This window comes from Nycticebus coucang, chromosome 11 (assembly GCF_027406575.1).
Source record: "Nycticebus coucang isolate mNycCou1 chromosome 11, mNycCou1.pri, whole genome shotgun sequence".
In the NCBI taxonomy this organism is placed as follows: Eukaryota; Metazoa; Chordata; class Mammalia; order Primates; family Lorisidae; genus Nycticebus; species Nycticebus coucang.
Genome location: NC_069790.1, coordinates 17,387,341 through 17,404,116, shown reverse-complemented (window position 1 = coordinate 17,404,116; position 16,776 = coordinate 17,387,341). Strand labels below are relative to the sequence as shown.

Genomic DNA, 16,776 nt, shown 5'->3' with positions numbered 1-16,776 from the left:
GGCAAGAGGAACACTTGAGCACAAGAGTTTGAGGTTGCTGTAAGCTATGAGGCCACGGCACTCTACTGAGGGTGACAAAAGACTCTGTCTCAAAAAAAAAAAGAAAGAAAAGAAATTAAAGCCAGTTGGAAACATTTTGCTTTGTAATCTCCAGGATGTCCCAAAAGTTGCTTTACACAGGGACATTGTAACTGAATGTAATTTTATTTATATTTGTAGCCAAATGTAACTTTAATTACAAAATATTCATTAAAAAATTTTATAAAGAGGTAGCCAACATGTAGAGAATATTTTGTAGATTTTTGTAAAATTTGCAATGGATATTTTGTAAGTAAAAGTATTAGAATTTCATTGAGGATAAAGTCTTTTCTTTCTTCAATTTCGATATGGCATTACTTTTCAATTCACAAAGTATTTGCAGGCATTGGTCAGAATGCACAATATTATCTTTTGGAGACTCATTTTTCTTATGGGGCTTTTCTCTGCTTTTCCTGGATGAATAATCTATGGGCCAACTTCTTCCTATATCCTTCCCAACCACTGAGAAGGATAATTCTTCCCTCCAGAGTTCTAAGCTTTTCTAAATTACATGTTTTATTAACACCAGCTTTATTCTTTTCTCTTTACTGTTTTCAAGACAACCAGCTGTAGCTTCTACAATATGTTACTTGTTCTATTTTGTACTACTGTAAATTTGAAGACAGCTGTGGAAAAACCATCCAGCGACCTCAGATTTGCCCTATCTTCTCGTTCTTATTTTTTTGCAGTTTATCATCATTGGTAACAATCCCAACCAAAAGCAGAATTCCAGACTCATAGACATTTTACAAAGCAATAAAAGAACTGTATATCAGCAAAGTTATTATGGTTCATTAGAAACAGCTGCCATGGAAAAAATGCCATCAAAAATTGTGCAGTTTCTGAAATTTTTTATTTTAAAAGATTCCTCAAACACTGAACTTTGTTTAAATTGCACCGATTTTCATTAGAATTGCTAATGACAGCTACCTGGTTTTACAAGTCCCCAATAAGTCACAAGCTAGACTGAAAAACTCTCCTTATTTCTAATCCATCCTTAGGCCATGAGGCTAAGAGTTTGAGGTTGCTGTGAGCTGTGACGCCATAGTACTCTACCCAGGGCAACGGCATGGGTCTCTATCTCGAGAAAAAAAAAAAAGGAACTTTAGAAACAGAAGGTACATTTTAGTTTAGTACCTTTAGCTACTTGGGAGACTGAGGCAAGAGAATCGCCTAAGCCCAGGAGTTAGAGGTTGCTGTGAGCTGTGACGCTACAGCACTCTACCAAGGGCAATATAGTGAGAATGTCTCTATTAAAAAAAAAAAAAGAAAGTATGTTTTAGAGGTCATCTAATCTTAAGGTCCCTAAATGTTAATACATAGGCTAGTGCCAGACAGGGTGTGTTAAGAGATATCAAAATGTTTTAAGAACATTATTTTCTGGTTTCCCCAAGGAGATTCGTCTCCAGCAGATCTGGGTTGGTACCTGAATCCAGTAATTTATAAAACAGGTCCAATAATTCAGGCAAACAGCCAGACTTGATAAACACTGATATAATCAAATGGGAAAACTGAGATCCAGAAAGCTGAAGTGCCCTACCAAAAATCTTAACAGGCCTGTTAACTGCAAAACCAGGACTAGAGTCCTAGTCTATAAGCACAGCATCGACTGCTCGTCCAAGGACAACAGGCTGCCTATTCGTCTTCTGTGCAAATCCCCTGCTGTAAGTGGCCAGCACAATGAGCGCGTCTCCAGAAACCAGCCGGACAGCCAGAGAGAGACACCTGGGATAGAATGTGGAAGAACTCACACAGCAGCACTATACAAATAGTTCAATTTTACCTAAAAAGATAACATAAAAGAAGTACCACCAGGTGCACATGGAGTTTAACAGGCAGTGCTACTGTAGAAAGGAAGATGATGTCATAATCATAAAACAGAAAGCAGGAGCCCTGAGTCTTAGCACTTAGGTGCCTTATAAATAGATACATAAAAACAAAAGGACTCATGGCTATATCTAATTATAGAGAATGGAAAATCTCATCTATCATAGCTTCTATTACAACAAAAAAAATAGTACAGGGTCAATTTTCCTTCCCTCATCAGGTAAGGTCAACCTTACTTTCAATACGCAAGGATTCCACATTTACACCATTTTTGAAAACTAGAGGAAGGGGAGGTGGGGCAATGCCTCTCTTAGGTTGGTAAGTGGGAAGAGAGTTGAAGAAACCGAAATAAAACAAAGCCTCACAACCCTAATCTTGGGCAGATGTCAACAGGTAAAATATAAATCGAAGGTGAGACTAATGAGAAGCATTATCCATGAAAAGAAAAAATAAAACTGCCAAATCTCAGGACCCAGAGTAGCACAGACACACACAAAGGTTCGGCTCTAGTGCATGATGGAGGCAAACTGCTTAACGCCTCCTAGCCCCAACTTTCTCATCTGCAAAGCAGGTCTGTGGTGACAACCTGCTGGGGGACACACATAGAAAGACTCTGTTGAGGGGAAACAGATAGAAACACGGAGTCACCCTCCACAGTAACACAAATCCAGAGGAGTTCCATTGCAAAGATAGTAGGCTGAAGGCTACCCCATCTTGTAAAGGCTAAGCCACAGGTTTCTAGAGAGAGCTTTGAGATCCTGCAATCAGGAGACCCAAACCAGCAGCCCACAGCAGAACATCCTGGTCCAGACAGAAATGCAGAGAAATGTACTCAGGCAGGTGCTGGTCTAGGTGATTCAGCTTTGTAGCTACTGCTGTCCATCCAGCTGGCCTTGTGGATTTCTGGAGCCCCTAAAGCAGTGGTTCTCAACCTTCCTAATGTCGCGGCCCTTTAATATAATTCCTGTGGGTCATGACAAGTATCTAAACTGGAGGTTTAATCTAGCCCCTGCTCTTTCCTTTTCATTTTTCTGGTGAAAATAGGGGTCTGAGAATGTGCAATGACTCGTCAGGACCATTGGCTACTTTACACGGGGCTCAGATTCACACCAGGGACTCGGATGCTATGGCGTCATAGCTCACAGCAACCTCAGATTCCTAGGCTCAAGCGATTCTCTTGCCTCAGCCTCCCAAGTAGGCAAAGTTTAGTCCAGTGCAACTTCCACCATGCTACGCTGCCTCTTTAGAAGCAACTTAAAAACACGCTCGCTGTTTTTTCACCCAGAGATGTTACCCATAATGTAAAACTAAGAATTTACTCTAATTAGCAGACTTTTCAGGGATTATTTGAGGGTGTAAGAGCTCAAATAAAAAGGCATGAGACTTAGAGAATTCGGTTCAAATCTAGTTTATCCCCCTCCAAGATTAGAAAATCATTTAACTTTTTAAAGACTCAGTCTTCTCATCTGTAAAATGGAGATGACAGTTCCTACAAGGCTCTTGTGAAGATGAAATGTTTGTCAAATAAAACTGTCAAAAGAGGCTTGGTGTGGTGGCTCATGCCTGTAATCCTGGTTCTCTGAGAGGTAGAGGAGGTTGGATTTTTTGAGCTCAGGAGTTCCAGACCAGCCTGAGCAAGTGTGAGACCCTGTCTCTTCTAAAAACAGCCCTGTGTGGTGGTGGGAGCCTGTAGCTTTGGGAGGCTGAGACAAGAGAATCACATGAGCCTAGGAATCTGAGGTTGCTGTGAGCTATGATGCAACAGCACTCCACCCAAGGGTGATAGAGCGCAACTCTATCTTCAAAAAAATAAAAACAAAACAAACAAAACACTGTCAAAAGAAAAGTGTTCAAGAACAAAGATGCTAAAATTCTCATGAAAAAGTCTTCAACAACAGAAATGGATATAAATTATAAATAAAATAAAAGCTAAGTGTAAAGATGTCCGAAAAATAAAAACATGAAAATATTAAAAATATATTTAAAATTTTATTGCATAGACTAATTTGGAAACTGGCCATTTTATGGTCAAAACTGAAGTATCATATTGTTTTAGAAATAATTTATATCACAGCAAATCCTATTTGTCCTTGAAATCAGGCTTAGAAACATTTTTAAGTATGTGAAGTACAATACAGGTTGCTTTCAACCAACTGACTTCCTGAAGTCTTTAGGATTAGTGGTGTTATTACACTAACGAGGTGTAAAAAATTGATAAACAAATTAAGCATTGATAATGTAGTTGATACCATTTCCTTCATTTCAACTATGTCAGTCATCTAACGTACCTAATAACGCTAAACCTTGGTGGAAGAGCACTGTTGCATTTTAGAAAATGTGAAATTTTAAAACCAGAAAAGTTGTGCAAGTTTTTATCCTATAACTTTGTCTACCCCCCTTTCCAATTAATAATTGGCTAATGAATGATGGATCATCAAAAGTACTTTTAGTACCCAAGTAAGTTTTAAAATGCTGCAAACTCTATTATACATTTCCCCTTAGAAACTTCCAATGTATACTAGCAAAAAAAGGTGCCCATGAGCCATGTGATAGCATTTCCCTAACGTCTGATCATGGGTCCCTGTGTTAACATCCATGGAAGTCACTGCCCAGCCCCACCATGTCCCATCCCACACAGTGGAGTCCAGATTCTTGGAAATTTATGAACCTGCATGAATTCCCAAATTTTTAGCATTAACAGAGTTGCCAATTTTTTATTTTGCTGTGTAAGAACATGTTTATGAAACAAACAAAAAATGTGAAAGCAAAATTAAAAACATGTATGTGTAAGCCCTTCTGGAAACTGCAAAATGTTTTGTAGATAGATTTAAATTATTTTTATAGAGATTCTAGAGAAAGAAAATAAGTAAATGGCTATTAATAAATTTTGGAAAAGGAAAGCTTTTTCCAGAGAAAAACATTTCTAAAATCTTCCTTCACCCACGAGGATGTACTCCCTGGAATTGTTTGAACAACCTGCCCCAGGAGAGCTTTTTCTCTCTGTATCCTCCATCAAGACATCTGAGCACCAGTGCGGATGAAAGATGTGCCAATTTTCACAGGCTCTGCCACCTTCTCTGGGGGTCCGAGAAGCCACTCCTTGTTTGGGGGGGAGGGCTATCCAGGCAATCACAGCTCTTTGGACCCACTGGCTAAATAGTTCTGAGCCTCCTTAACCCATTACCCAACTGCATACTTAACATGGCTTAAGGAAAAAGCTCTCAGGGTATTTTAGAATATAATTAAAAAGGATAAAATGTCAACTTAGCAGCTGTTTTAGTGGATTTTTTAGTATGCTTTCATTTTGCATCTAATAATAATTTTGTTTTTATTTCCAGCTGATTCAGAAGTATGCAAATTTATTTGTAAAAGATAAATAAGCAGTGACACTACAGTGGTGCCCATGAGCTTTGTTCTCTGGAGGAAGAGCCGAGTAAAAAGGACGCATTAGGTGGCTTTGCAGGCACCAGGGAGGCTGAGGGAAAGAAATGCACGCTTTTCAACCTGGAGGCTGAGCTTCATGCACGAAAGCTGGAGGACACAGTGAAAATTATTTATTACCTGCCTTGGGGTAGAGTTGTTTAAGAGACATCTCAATGACTTCTCAACAAATGTAGGTTTGAAACTTCCAGCATACCTGGCATAGCAGGTGGTGAGGGCCGATGAAGTCCAGATCATTATCAAGCTGGCTCATACCAGACGTTTGTACGGTCTGACACTGAAACCATCTTCACTAAAGCCTAATTCCAAAAGTCGGAATCGGCGACTTCCCTGCCTGATCACCTTTCTTCATTCCGAGGGTGCTGGGCAAAAGGCAAGCTCCTCCCTTCGCCTCTCCTTACCTATTACCCCACTCCCATACATTTCTTTCTTGCTTGCTTTTCTCAGTCTCCCTCTGATAACCTCTTCTCTGGGTTATCCGCAAACCTTCAAATCCTACTAGAAATATATGTCTGTATTTCTTAAGGCTTTTTGCACAAAACCTACTTCTTTGGCTTAACTGAATACCGATTTTTCTCCCATGAACCTAATTTCTCACAAAGCTCTCCTCAGCGAAGGCTCCTTGGTCTCCCACACCACCACCTGCCTTTGTCTATTAAAAGCCTCTTGTCTATTAAAGATGTCTTATCCAATAACACCACAGTCCCCTGTGGACGGCAAGCTTGCTCCACAAGTGTCCCTGCTCACTGAGAAGCCGGAGCTCTTCTTCCTTATCTTTCATGTCCACCTGGATGGCTCAGCAAAGGCTGTGGCCTCACAGTTTTATTCCTTTTTTTTAAATTTCAGATTAATATGAGGGTATAGAAAATTAGGTTGCACTGTCTGTGTTTGTTGGGTAAAGTCCGAGTTGTAGTTGTGCCCCTGACCTGGGAGGTGTGCCATTTACATTGTGCCTGTTAGGTGACAGCACTCCAACCCTCCTCCCCCACTTTGTTCCATTTTTTGAACACGTCTACAGTGACTTCGCTTCAGAAATTTTAATGTAATGATGTCCCATTCTCTGGCCACAGCCTCTTGTCCCTCCAGCTCTGCCTCCCTTTTCCTCTCTTACACCTACCTGTTCTTGAGGCCATCAACCTCCCTGAAATTGCTTCTTTCCATCCGGCCTCTTACCTAAGGTTGTAGCCCTGAGGTCAACAGGTGGCCCCTACTCTGCAGTCTGCACAGTGACAACTGCCCCAATCTCATCATAATGCTCCTCTGATTACAACTCATCTTTAGGCTTTACCTGCAAAATCTTATTATTTCCAGGAAAGCAATTTCATTTATTATGACCAAAACTCATTTTTAAGTGAATTAGAGAAAGAGCAACAGCCCAAATTTTTAAGGAAATTCACTCTAAACAGTTTTGAGCTCTACAGAAGCTACTGGTACCCTGAACAATAGTAATTATTAGATTTATTTTGAAGAAAAGATTAAGATGTTTTGTAATCAGCATATTATTTCATGAAAATGAGTTCCATTATTCTTATCATAAATTCTGAATTAACAGTGATCATGAAATTGTACTATTCTAGGAAACAGACAAAAGGCTATATAAAATCCTATATTTTAATATCTTTCAGGCAATAGATTACTGGATGGCATAAAAAAATTGAACTATTTGAAAAAATTGTTTTATTCCTCCAAATAGTAACTACTGTCACACTCTCCTCAATTCCAGAAATATAAGAATGCCTGCTCAACGAGAGAACATTTGGGGATAGCTAAAGAATCAGATAGCTATCTTAAAGGGTAATGTTTCAAATTTTTCTATTTTAACAATTTTCTAAATATTTGGGCCTAAATAAAACAAAACTATCAAATTGAAGTTGCCTACTGATATCTGACCCTAGAAATGTTTATCCTCTGAGTCAACTCATTCAGTATGCTCACATATTCAAGAAAGGATACTTACCTGCAAATTGTAGTCCTGTAGAATTTTAACCAAGGAATCTCTCAAATTAGGAATCTCCATTCCTTCCTTAATACGATGAATTAATAGAATTGGGTCAACGTGTGTGCCAATATTGTTTAACAAGCCAGTGATAAATGCTACAAAATACCACACAAAGCAATGAACACATAAGCAATGTTATAATGCAATTTTATTTGCACATAATGCATTTTCAGACCAAAAGTTATGTAAGAAATTATTTCCTTCAAAGTAAGTGTTAAAACCATTTAATCTTAAAAACTTTCAAGAATCTTTTTTAAGACATAAAGGAGACACTGCATGCAAATGTTCAAAAACAGTTGAAGAAATGATTACTTACCTTCGGAACAGTTTCTAGTGTCAAAGGGCTGCTACTAATATTGATTGAGGACTTACTATGGCTTAGCTATTACACATTTTTCTCCAATATTTTGCAAGGTAGGAATATTGTATCCCCATTTTACAAAGGAAAATGAGGTGTTTTATTTATCCAGAGTCACACAGCATGTAATGAGCCCAAATTTAAACCCAGGCCAAACCCAAGTTCATGATATAGTCTATTACTTCACTTTGCCTCTTAAGTTTCTTAAAGTACTACTTTAGCATGCTAACCTAGGTTCCTTGTCTTTTCAAGAGGATAAAGTCATTAGAGTCAATTTCAGATTAAGGCAGTTACACAAACATAAAGCCTTTGAGGGGGTGGATTTTACTTTGTCAGTACCACGTGTGCTAACCAATTGTGCCACTGGAGCACTGAGGGGGTGGATTTTAAACCGCTATTGCTAGTTTTCTTTAAAAGAGAAGGTGGGTTACTATTAGGTGACTATTTTTGTTTTTTTCTTTCCAAAATGGAGATCTAATGCAAATGGTCAAGCTGAGGGCCAAAAAAATGCGAACTCCTGGTGTTGCACTGATAAAACGGGGCAGGAAAGAGACCACACACTGTAATGCAAACATTCAGAATAGTCAGTGTCCAGTAATGGTTATGCTTCCGTAAAGAGACTGTTAAGGTCTGTATACTTTCACAATAACTGCTCCTGCATACAAAGTAAAAATAAAACCCAGACCCAGCCAACACAACCCAGATGACACACATTCAATTTGGGTGAAGTAGGTAAAAACATGCCTCCTGGGGACACAGGTAATAAACTGTGCAAGCTCCTATTCTTCAGCATTCAGATAATGCAACAGAATGGAGCTTTATCCCAGCTCGGGAGGGTGACGGGAATCGTTATCACGCACCTGGCCTGTTTCTATTGGAGATATTCTGTCATATTTTTAACCCAATGTATCTTGAGATAATTCTTACGCTATGCGTAACTGACTATATTGAGAGAAAAAAGTTCCAGGCACAGATGGCTTTTGTGCTTACGTGGTTTGTCGATGGAATATAAAATCAAATCTTCCCAGAGTTCTCCATCATCTTGCTCCTTGGCAAATTCAATTGCTTTATCCACATCATGTAATTCCTCCATAATCATCTTCAGGGCGCTTCGGCTATTACCCATTCGGCCTAGGTTGGGTGAGGATGTGAGAACGGCGTCACTTAGAATATTTAAGCAGAACAATTTTTTTTTTTTTAGACAGAGCTTCAAGCTGTCACCCTGGGTACAGGCCGTGGCATCACAGCTCACAGCAACCTCTAACTCCTGGGCTCAAGCGATTCTCCTGCCTCTGCCTCCCACGTAGCTGGGACTACAGGTACCCACCACAATGCCTGGCTATTTTTTGGTCGCAGCCGTCGTTGTTGTTTGGTGGGCCTGGGCTGGATTCCAACCCGCCAGCTCAGGTGTATGTGGCTGGCCCCTTAGCTGCTTGAGCCACAGGCAGAACATTTTTATAAAAAATAGCCATCTCATAATTTGTTCACAGTTTGAAAGCAAAGACAAAAACATTTATTTCCTTATATGAAATCCGCATGTATTATCTGTAACAGCAAAACAATGCCTATTTACTTGATGTTTACCCTGTGCTGAGGACTCATTTTCGGGCTCCCCATGAATTACGTCACTTAATCATCACTGTAATCCTAGGAGATGCCTACTCCATAGAAGAGGAAAAAGAAACAGTAATTTGCTAAGATCATGCAGCTACTAAATAGTAGAGCAGGAACTGCTGGCAGACCCTGACTTCTGCCGACAGACTTGCATGGTTTTTGGATGTGAACACCTTACTTTCAGTCACACTTAGGGGAACAGTCATTCTGCTTCATGAGGCGGCCCTGAACATTGCTTTTTTGCCCGGCTTGTGCCAAATGCACACTCATTTTTCACAGGGTGGCCTTATTTCCTTTTCTTTCAAGTTCAGGGAAAAGCCTTTCAGTAACTCTGATGAGATGAAAGTATTTACCAACTACACTTCTATTAATTATCTTTACACACTTTGCTCATTGATCCACTGGCACTTGAATCGTTTTAGCAATTTCCATGACTTTGTAATATACGACATCCAGAAGTTCTTATGCAGTGGAGGGGACAGTGACTGCCTGGCTGTGCCTTGGCAGGTCCAGGTTATTTCCTGGTAAAGGTTTTGGAGTCCTTCTCACTGTGAGTGGCCATTATCAATGGATAACAGCTGGCTTATGAATAAAACAATATTCCACTGGATATCCCTTCTATGGCATTTTGTTTTTCATATAAATATTTCCACCGTTTATATCTTTTTAAAAATGGCTAACTTAAATATATATATGCATAGGATTTTAAAGTTTTTACACTTATTTCCACAACAGCTGTTAAATCACTCTTCCTTATTTACTGTGCTGTGAAGTCTATTTTTATACTATATTAAATTCCTGTACAAAATAAGACTCGAAATTCTGTATTAATTTAGTCTAAAACCTAACCTATGTCCTTTCTTACACAATTCACATCACATTATTACCCCATTTCTTAGTTTATGGACCAAAATGGAAAAAAAAAAAAAAAAAAGCTACTTACTCAGAAGATAAACAGTCTCTTCTACAAAGTTTCTCTGCTGACAGATCTCAAGGGCCTTCAATCAAAGCAGGGTACATGTTACTACCAGCTACCAAGCCAGAACAAATATAAACAAAGTCACTTAAGCTTACAACCTTCAAGAATTTTCCCACTGTCTCTGTTTGTTTATTTATGTATTTATTTATTAGCAGTCACCTTCTGACCAAACCACTGCCTTTCTTTAAAAACAAAACAGCAAACTAAACCCAAATCTCCTTAGGAGTTATTGGTGGCTGCTCTCAGTTATCTCTCAGGGAGAGGGATTGGGCTCTACACAATAGAGTTGAAAACATCTTTGAAGCGGAACACGCCATGAGCAAAGGCAGAAAACAAGACCAAGAGGCTGAAACAAAGGACCGTTCCCATTAAGCATTTTCTCTTTATGCTATTTGAGATTTCTTCAGAGCACTACTTCCTACCAAATCCATAGTCAATTATTTAAACCATTTCCTTCTACATAAGAAATGTTCATGGTTACATTTTCCCATCATTGAGTATACACACACTCAGGAAATACTTGCTGCCGGAATGAATGGGTGAAGTAACTGGGAGTATTTCTATTGCTACCTTACAGAGTTTTAAAGAACCCTGCTCAAGGATTGGCCAAAGTGAGAAGGAAAAACACACTGATGATCAAGAAGACTCAACAGAGAAGCAACTATGCAGATGACAATATTTCTGTGAGTGTTTAAAAAAAGACATACTATGTATTGATACATAACTCAATCATTCTAAATCAGGTGTCCTCAAACTTTTTAAACAGGGTCCAATTCACTGTCCTTCAGACCGTTGGAGGGCTGGACTATAGTTTAAAAAAGAAACTATGAACAACTTCCTATGCACACTACACATATCTTATTTTGAAGTTAAAAAACAAAATGGGAACAAATACAATCAAACCGCCTCATGTGGCCCGTGGGCTGCACTTTGAGGACCTCTGGGAATTGACTGAAACACATTTATTATATGCTCTGCGCTGGGTGCTAGAGGGTCAGGTTGGATAGAGACGCAAAGATGATAACAAAAATGTTAATGATGACAACACAGAAAAAGAGAACAAAGTGCACAGAGGAGGCGGCTGAGCGGGAGTGGGAGCAGCGAGTCCCCCGGGAGCTCGGGTCCAGAGAGGGACGGAGGCGACCATGCAGTATTCCATGATAAGGGGACATGAAGTGAGGGCCAGCGCACAGAGGAGGCGGCTGAGCGGGAGTGGGAGCAGGGAGTCCACTGGGAGCTCTGGGTCCAGGGAGAGACGGAGGCAACCATGCAGTATTCCATGATAAGGGGACCTGAAGTGAGGGCCAGCGCACAGAGGAGGCGGCTGAGTGGGAGTGGGAGCAGCGAGTCCCCCGGGAGCTCGGGTCCAGAGAGGGACGGAGGCGACCATGCAGTATTCCATGATAAGGGGACAAGAAGTGAGGGCCAGAGCACAGAGGAGGCGCTCTGACCTACAGGGACCTCTTGTGAAAAGCTCCACAGGAGAGGTGGCATCTGAACGGATGTAGTAAGATGAATGACCAGCAGGGAATCCTCACCTCACACCCTCCTGCCTAACCTTCCTGCTGAGTTGCTCGTCGCTCACTCTGACTTAGGGCCGAGAATCCCCACCAACCCGCACAGCGCCTGTGGCCTGTCCCACTTTCCCCTGTGGCTTTGCCTTCCTCTGCTCATCTCTCCATCGTGCCCCATCCTGAAATGCTTCCCTCACTTCCCACTCTCCACCCCTGGGAAAGACTTCAGAAAAATATTCATGTGGATTCCACATCTGGTCAGATCCCAGGTATGTACCCCAGCTGAACCCTGCACATGGCTTAGCAACACTTTATCAGAACTGTAATCAACTTCTCATCCAGTCATTTAATTTCCCTCTGCTGGGACCATGTGCATTCTAAGCCTTGTCTTTTTGCAAAATGCATGGCCCAGAGCAGGTGTGCAACAAATATGGTTTTTGTTTTTTTTGCAGTTTTTGGCCGGGGCTGAGTTTGAACCCGCCACCTCCAGTATATGGGGCCGGCGCCCCACTCCTTTGAGCCACAGGCGCCGCCAACAAATATTTTCTAAATGAATGAGTAGGTAGAATGAGGAAGATCAGTTGATTGCATATTCAGAAACACCCAGTCCAGGTTGTTTTAAAACAAGAGCCAAGGAGTTAAAAAGAATAGCTTAATTTAATTAGCTCTTTCAGGTCAATGATCTACCTTGGGATAGTTAGTTTTGATATTTTGATTTTTGACTTAAAAATTTTCCATAGGCTATACGTTTTAAACCAGTGCCTCTGGTTGGAGAATACCAGCTAAAGGACAGAATAAAACTGATCACAGAGATCAATTTAGCAAAAAAAAGAAAAAGAAAACACCCAACATCTTACTTTAGAATTGCAACGAAATTAGAATGGTGTTTTAGGCTACACATACCATTTAAATAGGTAAATCAAATAAGAAAATGAGAATAACTAAAAGGCACAATGAAAACAATTTGATGACTCACAAGACTTCTCTAAAAACTAGGTGGCAGAGAGTGCTAGCAGATCCCTGAATATTCTTTTCCCACAGTAATAAGATTGTAGGCCACAAATGTGGACTGCTCAGAATTAAAAAACAAAACAAAAGAACAGAAAAACTATCTCCGCCTCCAAGGTGGTAGGGACCACAGAACTAATGCCAACCCAGAGCTGAAGAACGCCAAGTGGCAACTTCTGGGAACCTTCTTTGACGCCGCAGTGTGTGACCCTTGGTTTCCTTATTTGCAGTGCTTACATCCAATTTGCTGCTGGAACCATGGATGGCACTAGCTCCCATCACAAGGTCAAGTTTACACAAGGTGCAGGAACAAGAGAAAAGAGCCCTGGTCTCTCTGACTGTGTGGCAGGATACCCACTGCACCACACCAGGACTTTCACGTGATAGAAAGTACATTGTTTCTTTGTTTAAGCTGTGATTATTTGGGGGAAATTTATCACTTCTAGCAGAATCTAATCCCAGCTAATACCCAGAAAATCCTCATTCATTGTGATTAAAACATGGTTTAGCTATTCCTGTACTGTCTCTCCCATTAATCATTGCTATAAACAATGGAACTTTCTTACCAACTCTTCACTCTCCTGCAGAGAAAGAAAACACATTTTGAGAAGTTAAACAGGAAGGGAAAAATGCAAAAATCTAAAGTCAGAGGACTGGCACTACTTTAGTAAGAAATCATTGAAAAATTTAGTGCCTAGATTTGTGCTGGGTCGGAGATATACAGGATAGTTTATGGTTTGGTAGGACTGTGTCATGCACAGATAAATAGAAGATTGTCATACAAATGAATTGGCAGAATGCTTAGAGAAAAACATCTAAACAAACAAAAAAAAAATCTAAACAATCATGATTATTTATACAATTTAAAATAGTTTATTACTAAAAAGTAGTCACGAATCAATTGTGTACTTGGAAATACATTTACATTTTAAAGTACCACTCAAAAACTTCAAACACAACTATACCTCCTTCCTTGGGCATATGAGAACGCTTGAGAACAAGTTTGTCTCAAACCACAGAGTTTGCAGTTTGGAAACTCGCCTTAGTTTCTAAGAGGTAGCCACTGGCTTTATGTGCTATTTAAATTTAAGTCAATTAAAATTAAATTAAATTTTAAAATTCAGATCCTTGGTACCAACAGCCAAATTTCAAATACTCAGTTGCAAAAATGTGGCTTGTGGCTACCAGGTTGGACAGAGAAGGTCATAAAACATTTCCACCCCTGTGGAACATGCCAAAGAACAATGATGCTGTAGGTTTTTATGCAAACTCTCAAAAATAAAAATTCCTGCAGGAAGAAATGTCTAAAGAAAGGTTGAAATTAGGAAGGAATGGTCTGAACGCAAGAAGATACCTACTACCCTGTTTCCCAGAAAATAAGACAGTGTCTTATTTTAAGGTGTGCTCCCAAAGATGTGCTAGGTCTTATTTTCAGAGGATGTCTTATTTTCGAGGAAACAGGGTACCTAGTTCAAAGATAGTATGATTCTCTGAAATTTTAATTTCACAGATTTTTTTTTAATGTTTCATGACTAGGTTCTAATGTATCTTAAATCGTCTTCGCATAAGTGAGAAAGTAGAGACTGTAGAAACATCTAGAAATTTTAAGTATAAAAAGACAGTATTTCTAGTACATAGAACTTTTCTATTATTGATCCAAATGAAGCCTAAAAGCATGTTTTCTTATTACAGACTTCTGAAGGCTCCTAGACTCTGGTGTTCCTTAGAGGAAAGAGCAGGGAGACGAAGATTTTCCTTAAAAGCAGAGGCATAAACACACACACACACACACACAAAATGTGCATGGAAAAGGAGAACAGAAGTAAAATAAAAGTGAAGAGACAGAATACTGTTAGAACATGAGTAAAAAATAATACAAAAATAATCTTTAATTATTCTCTTCCTGACTTAGTACAAATGTAAGGGACCGAGTTAGAACATTGAGGGTGACTAACAGGAACTGTAGTTTAATTTAGCAACTGTAAATGAAATAATTATTTCTACCTAGCCTCGACCTTGTCATCCTTTATCCAATCTCTTCTTTAAATTTCTTATTGAAAATCTATGAACTTTGTTGTCTCCCAAGTTTATTCTTCAAAATTCATAAATACTGCCCCCTTGTGAATGCTATTGGATGTGAGAGAGATCATATAGATTCAGGCATAAACCTGCCAAAGCAATAAAGCTGATACTCTGCTTTTAACTACCCTAGGCACAAGCAAACTGGACTTGCCCACTGAAAACTCACCTGTAAATTACAGAAGAAAGGATAGTTTAACTGTTTTTAATATTTATGTCTTTCACGATTCTTGCAATATTAGGAAATGCCTTATCTGTTATTATCTTAATTAACTTTTTAAATATAAAAAATGATTCTTTCCCGTCATGGAAAGAATAAGGGGTCTAAAGTTAAGAGATCAAGTTCTAAGTCTTGGTCCCTCAATTTACTAGCCCTAGATTTTAGGCTTTCTTTCAGCTTATCGTATATAAAATAACTACTGACCTAAAAGCACTTTTGTAGAGACTGACTAGAACAGTGCATGAAAACACAGAAACATCACATGTAAACACAACAGAAATACAAAGAATTTTAATTTTTTAAGATTGTTACAGATGTTATATATTTCTAAAAAAACACTATCTTCTTTAGGATGAACAAGTTTGTAAAAGCTCAGGATTACTTTTGGAATTTACGAGTTGTGGTGATTTTAAATCCTGAACTCTGGTCTTTGATAACTGTGTCTCTAAAGGGCTTCTGATGTAATGTCAGGATCTCTACGAAATTTCTTTTTCATGTATCAAACATTTTAATTTTTATGTATAAATTTTTTTCTAAAATTCAAGTACCGTCACCCAGAGGCAACCACTACTGATACGTTCGTGAATACTCAGTCTTTCTGCAGTTCCATCTACACACGTAGTTATCCTGCTAATTTATGTAAAGGGTCATCCTCTAACTCATGCCCTGCATCTGGGTCTTTTATTCAATTGAATTTCAGAAAGATATTTCCATTTCATGAAATACAGAAAAAAAAATTTTTTTTTTAAAGAGTCTCACTTTGTTGCCCTCTGTAGAGTGCTGTTGCTCACAGCAACTTCAGATTCTTAGGCCCAAATCACTCTCCTGCCTCAGCCTCCCCAGTAGCTGGGACTATAGGCGCCAGCCACAACACCTAGCTATTCTCGCTCTTGTTCAGGCTGGTCTCAAACTCTTGAGCTCAAGCAATCTACTCGCCTCAGCCTCCCAAAGTGCTAGGATTGCAGGTGTGAACCACCCCACCATGTCCAGCCAGATAAACATTAATTTTAAAGGTTTTTGGCAGATAATTCCTTCAAATGAAGGGAAGGTGCTCGAGAATGCATGCAGCCAGTCCTCTGCTTATCAATATGGAGGTTGTTTCTAGTTTTCTATTCTCTTAAACAATGGTTCAGTGAATGAAGCTCTGTGTACACGTATTCCTGTATTTAACCCAATAGTTCCTTGAGACAAATTTCTAGAAGAGAAATTTCTGATTCAGTTTTGATATCTATTTCGTGAATGCCAAAATAAAGACTGTGAGAATTCATGCTATCACTAGGTGGATTCTCCATACCCTTATAGTATTACTAATATTCCCCAATTTACTAGAAAAAAATGAAATAAGTTACCCATTTGTTAGGTAAAAATGATAGGTCACTTTTACCAACAGATTTCCATTTGTGAATTCAAACATTTTCATAAAATCATCCAGCATTCCATTTCTTTTGTGAACACAGGCCATTTTTGAATTGGGACTTTCTTGTTTAAGTTCTTTTGCAAATGTTTGTATTATATTATAAATACATACTTCATACCTTTTATGGATTGCCAATGCTTTCCCAATTTGTCTTTTTAATAATTTTAAAATATTAAGGGGATACAAATGTTTTAGGTTACATGGATTGCTCATATTTGAGGTCACAAAACAGGTCAGAACAC

At 39.2% G+C, this 16,776-nt stretch overlaps 1 protein-coding gene across 6 annotated transcripts in view; it reads right to left on the bottom strand.

The window, feature by feature from the left end:
* The window catches only part of VPS41 (VPS41 subunit of HOPS complex), a 230,393-nt gene that overhangs the window by 15,549 nt on the left and 198,068 nt on the right, over window positions 1–16,776 (bottom strand). For all 6 annotated transcript variants that reach the window (XR_008383629.1, XR_008383626.1, XR_008383627.1 and 3 more), the window contains 3 exons: window positions 10,261–10,315; window positions 8,694–8,834; window positions 7,304–7,440 (listed from right to left, as the gene is read on the bottom strand). Coding sequence is in view for 2 of the 6 variants with exons in the window: in XM_053608791.1 (XP_053464766.1) it covers window positions 7,304–7,440; window positions 8,694–8,834; window positions 10,261–10,315 (333 nt within the window). In the remaining 4 variants the exon portion in view is untranslated. The remainder of the gene's footprint in view (window positions 1–7,303; window positions 7,441–8,693; window positions 8,835–10,260; window positions 10,316–16,776) is intronic.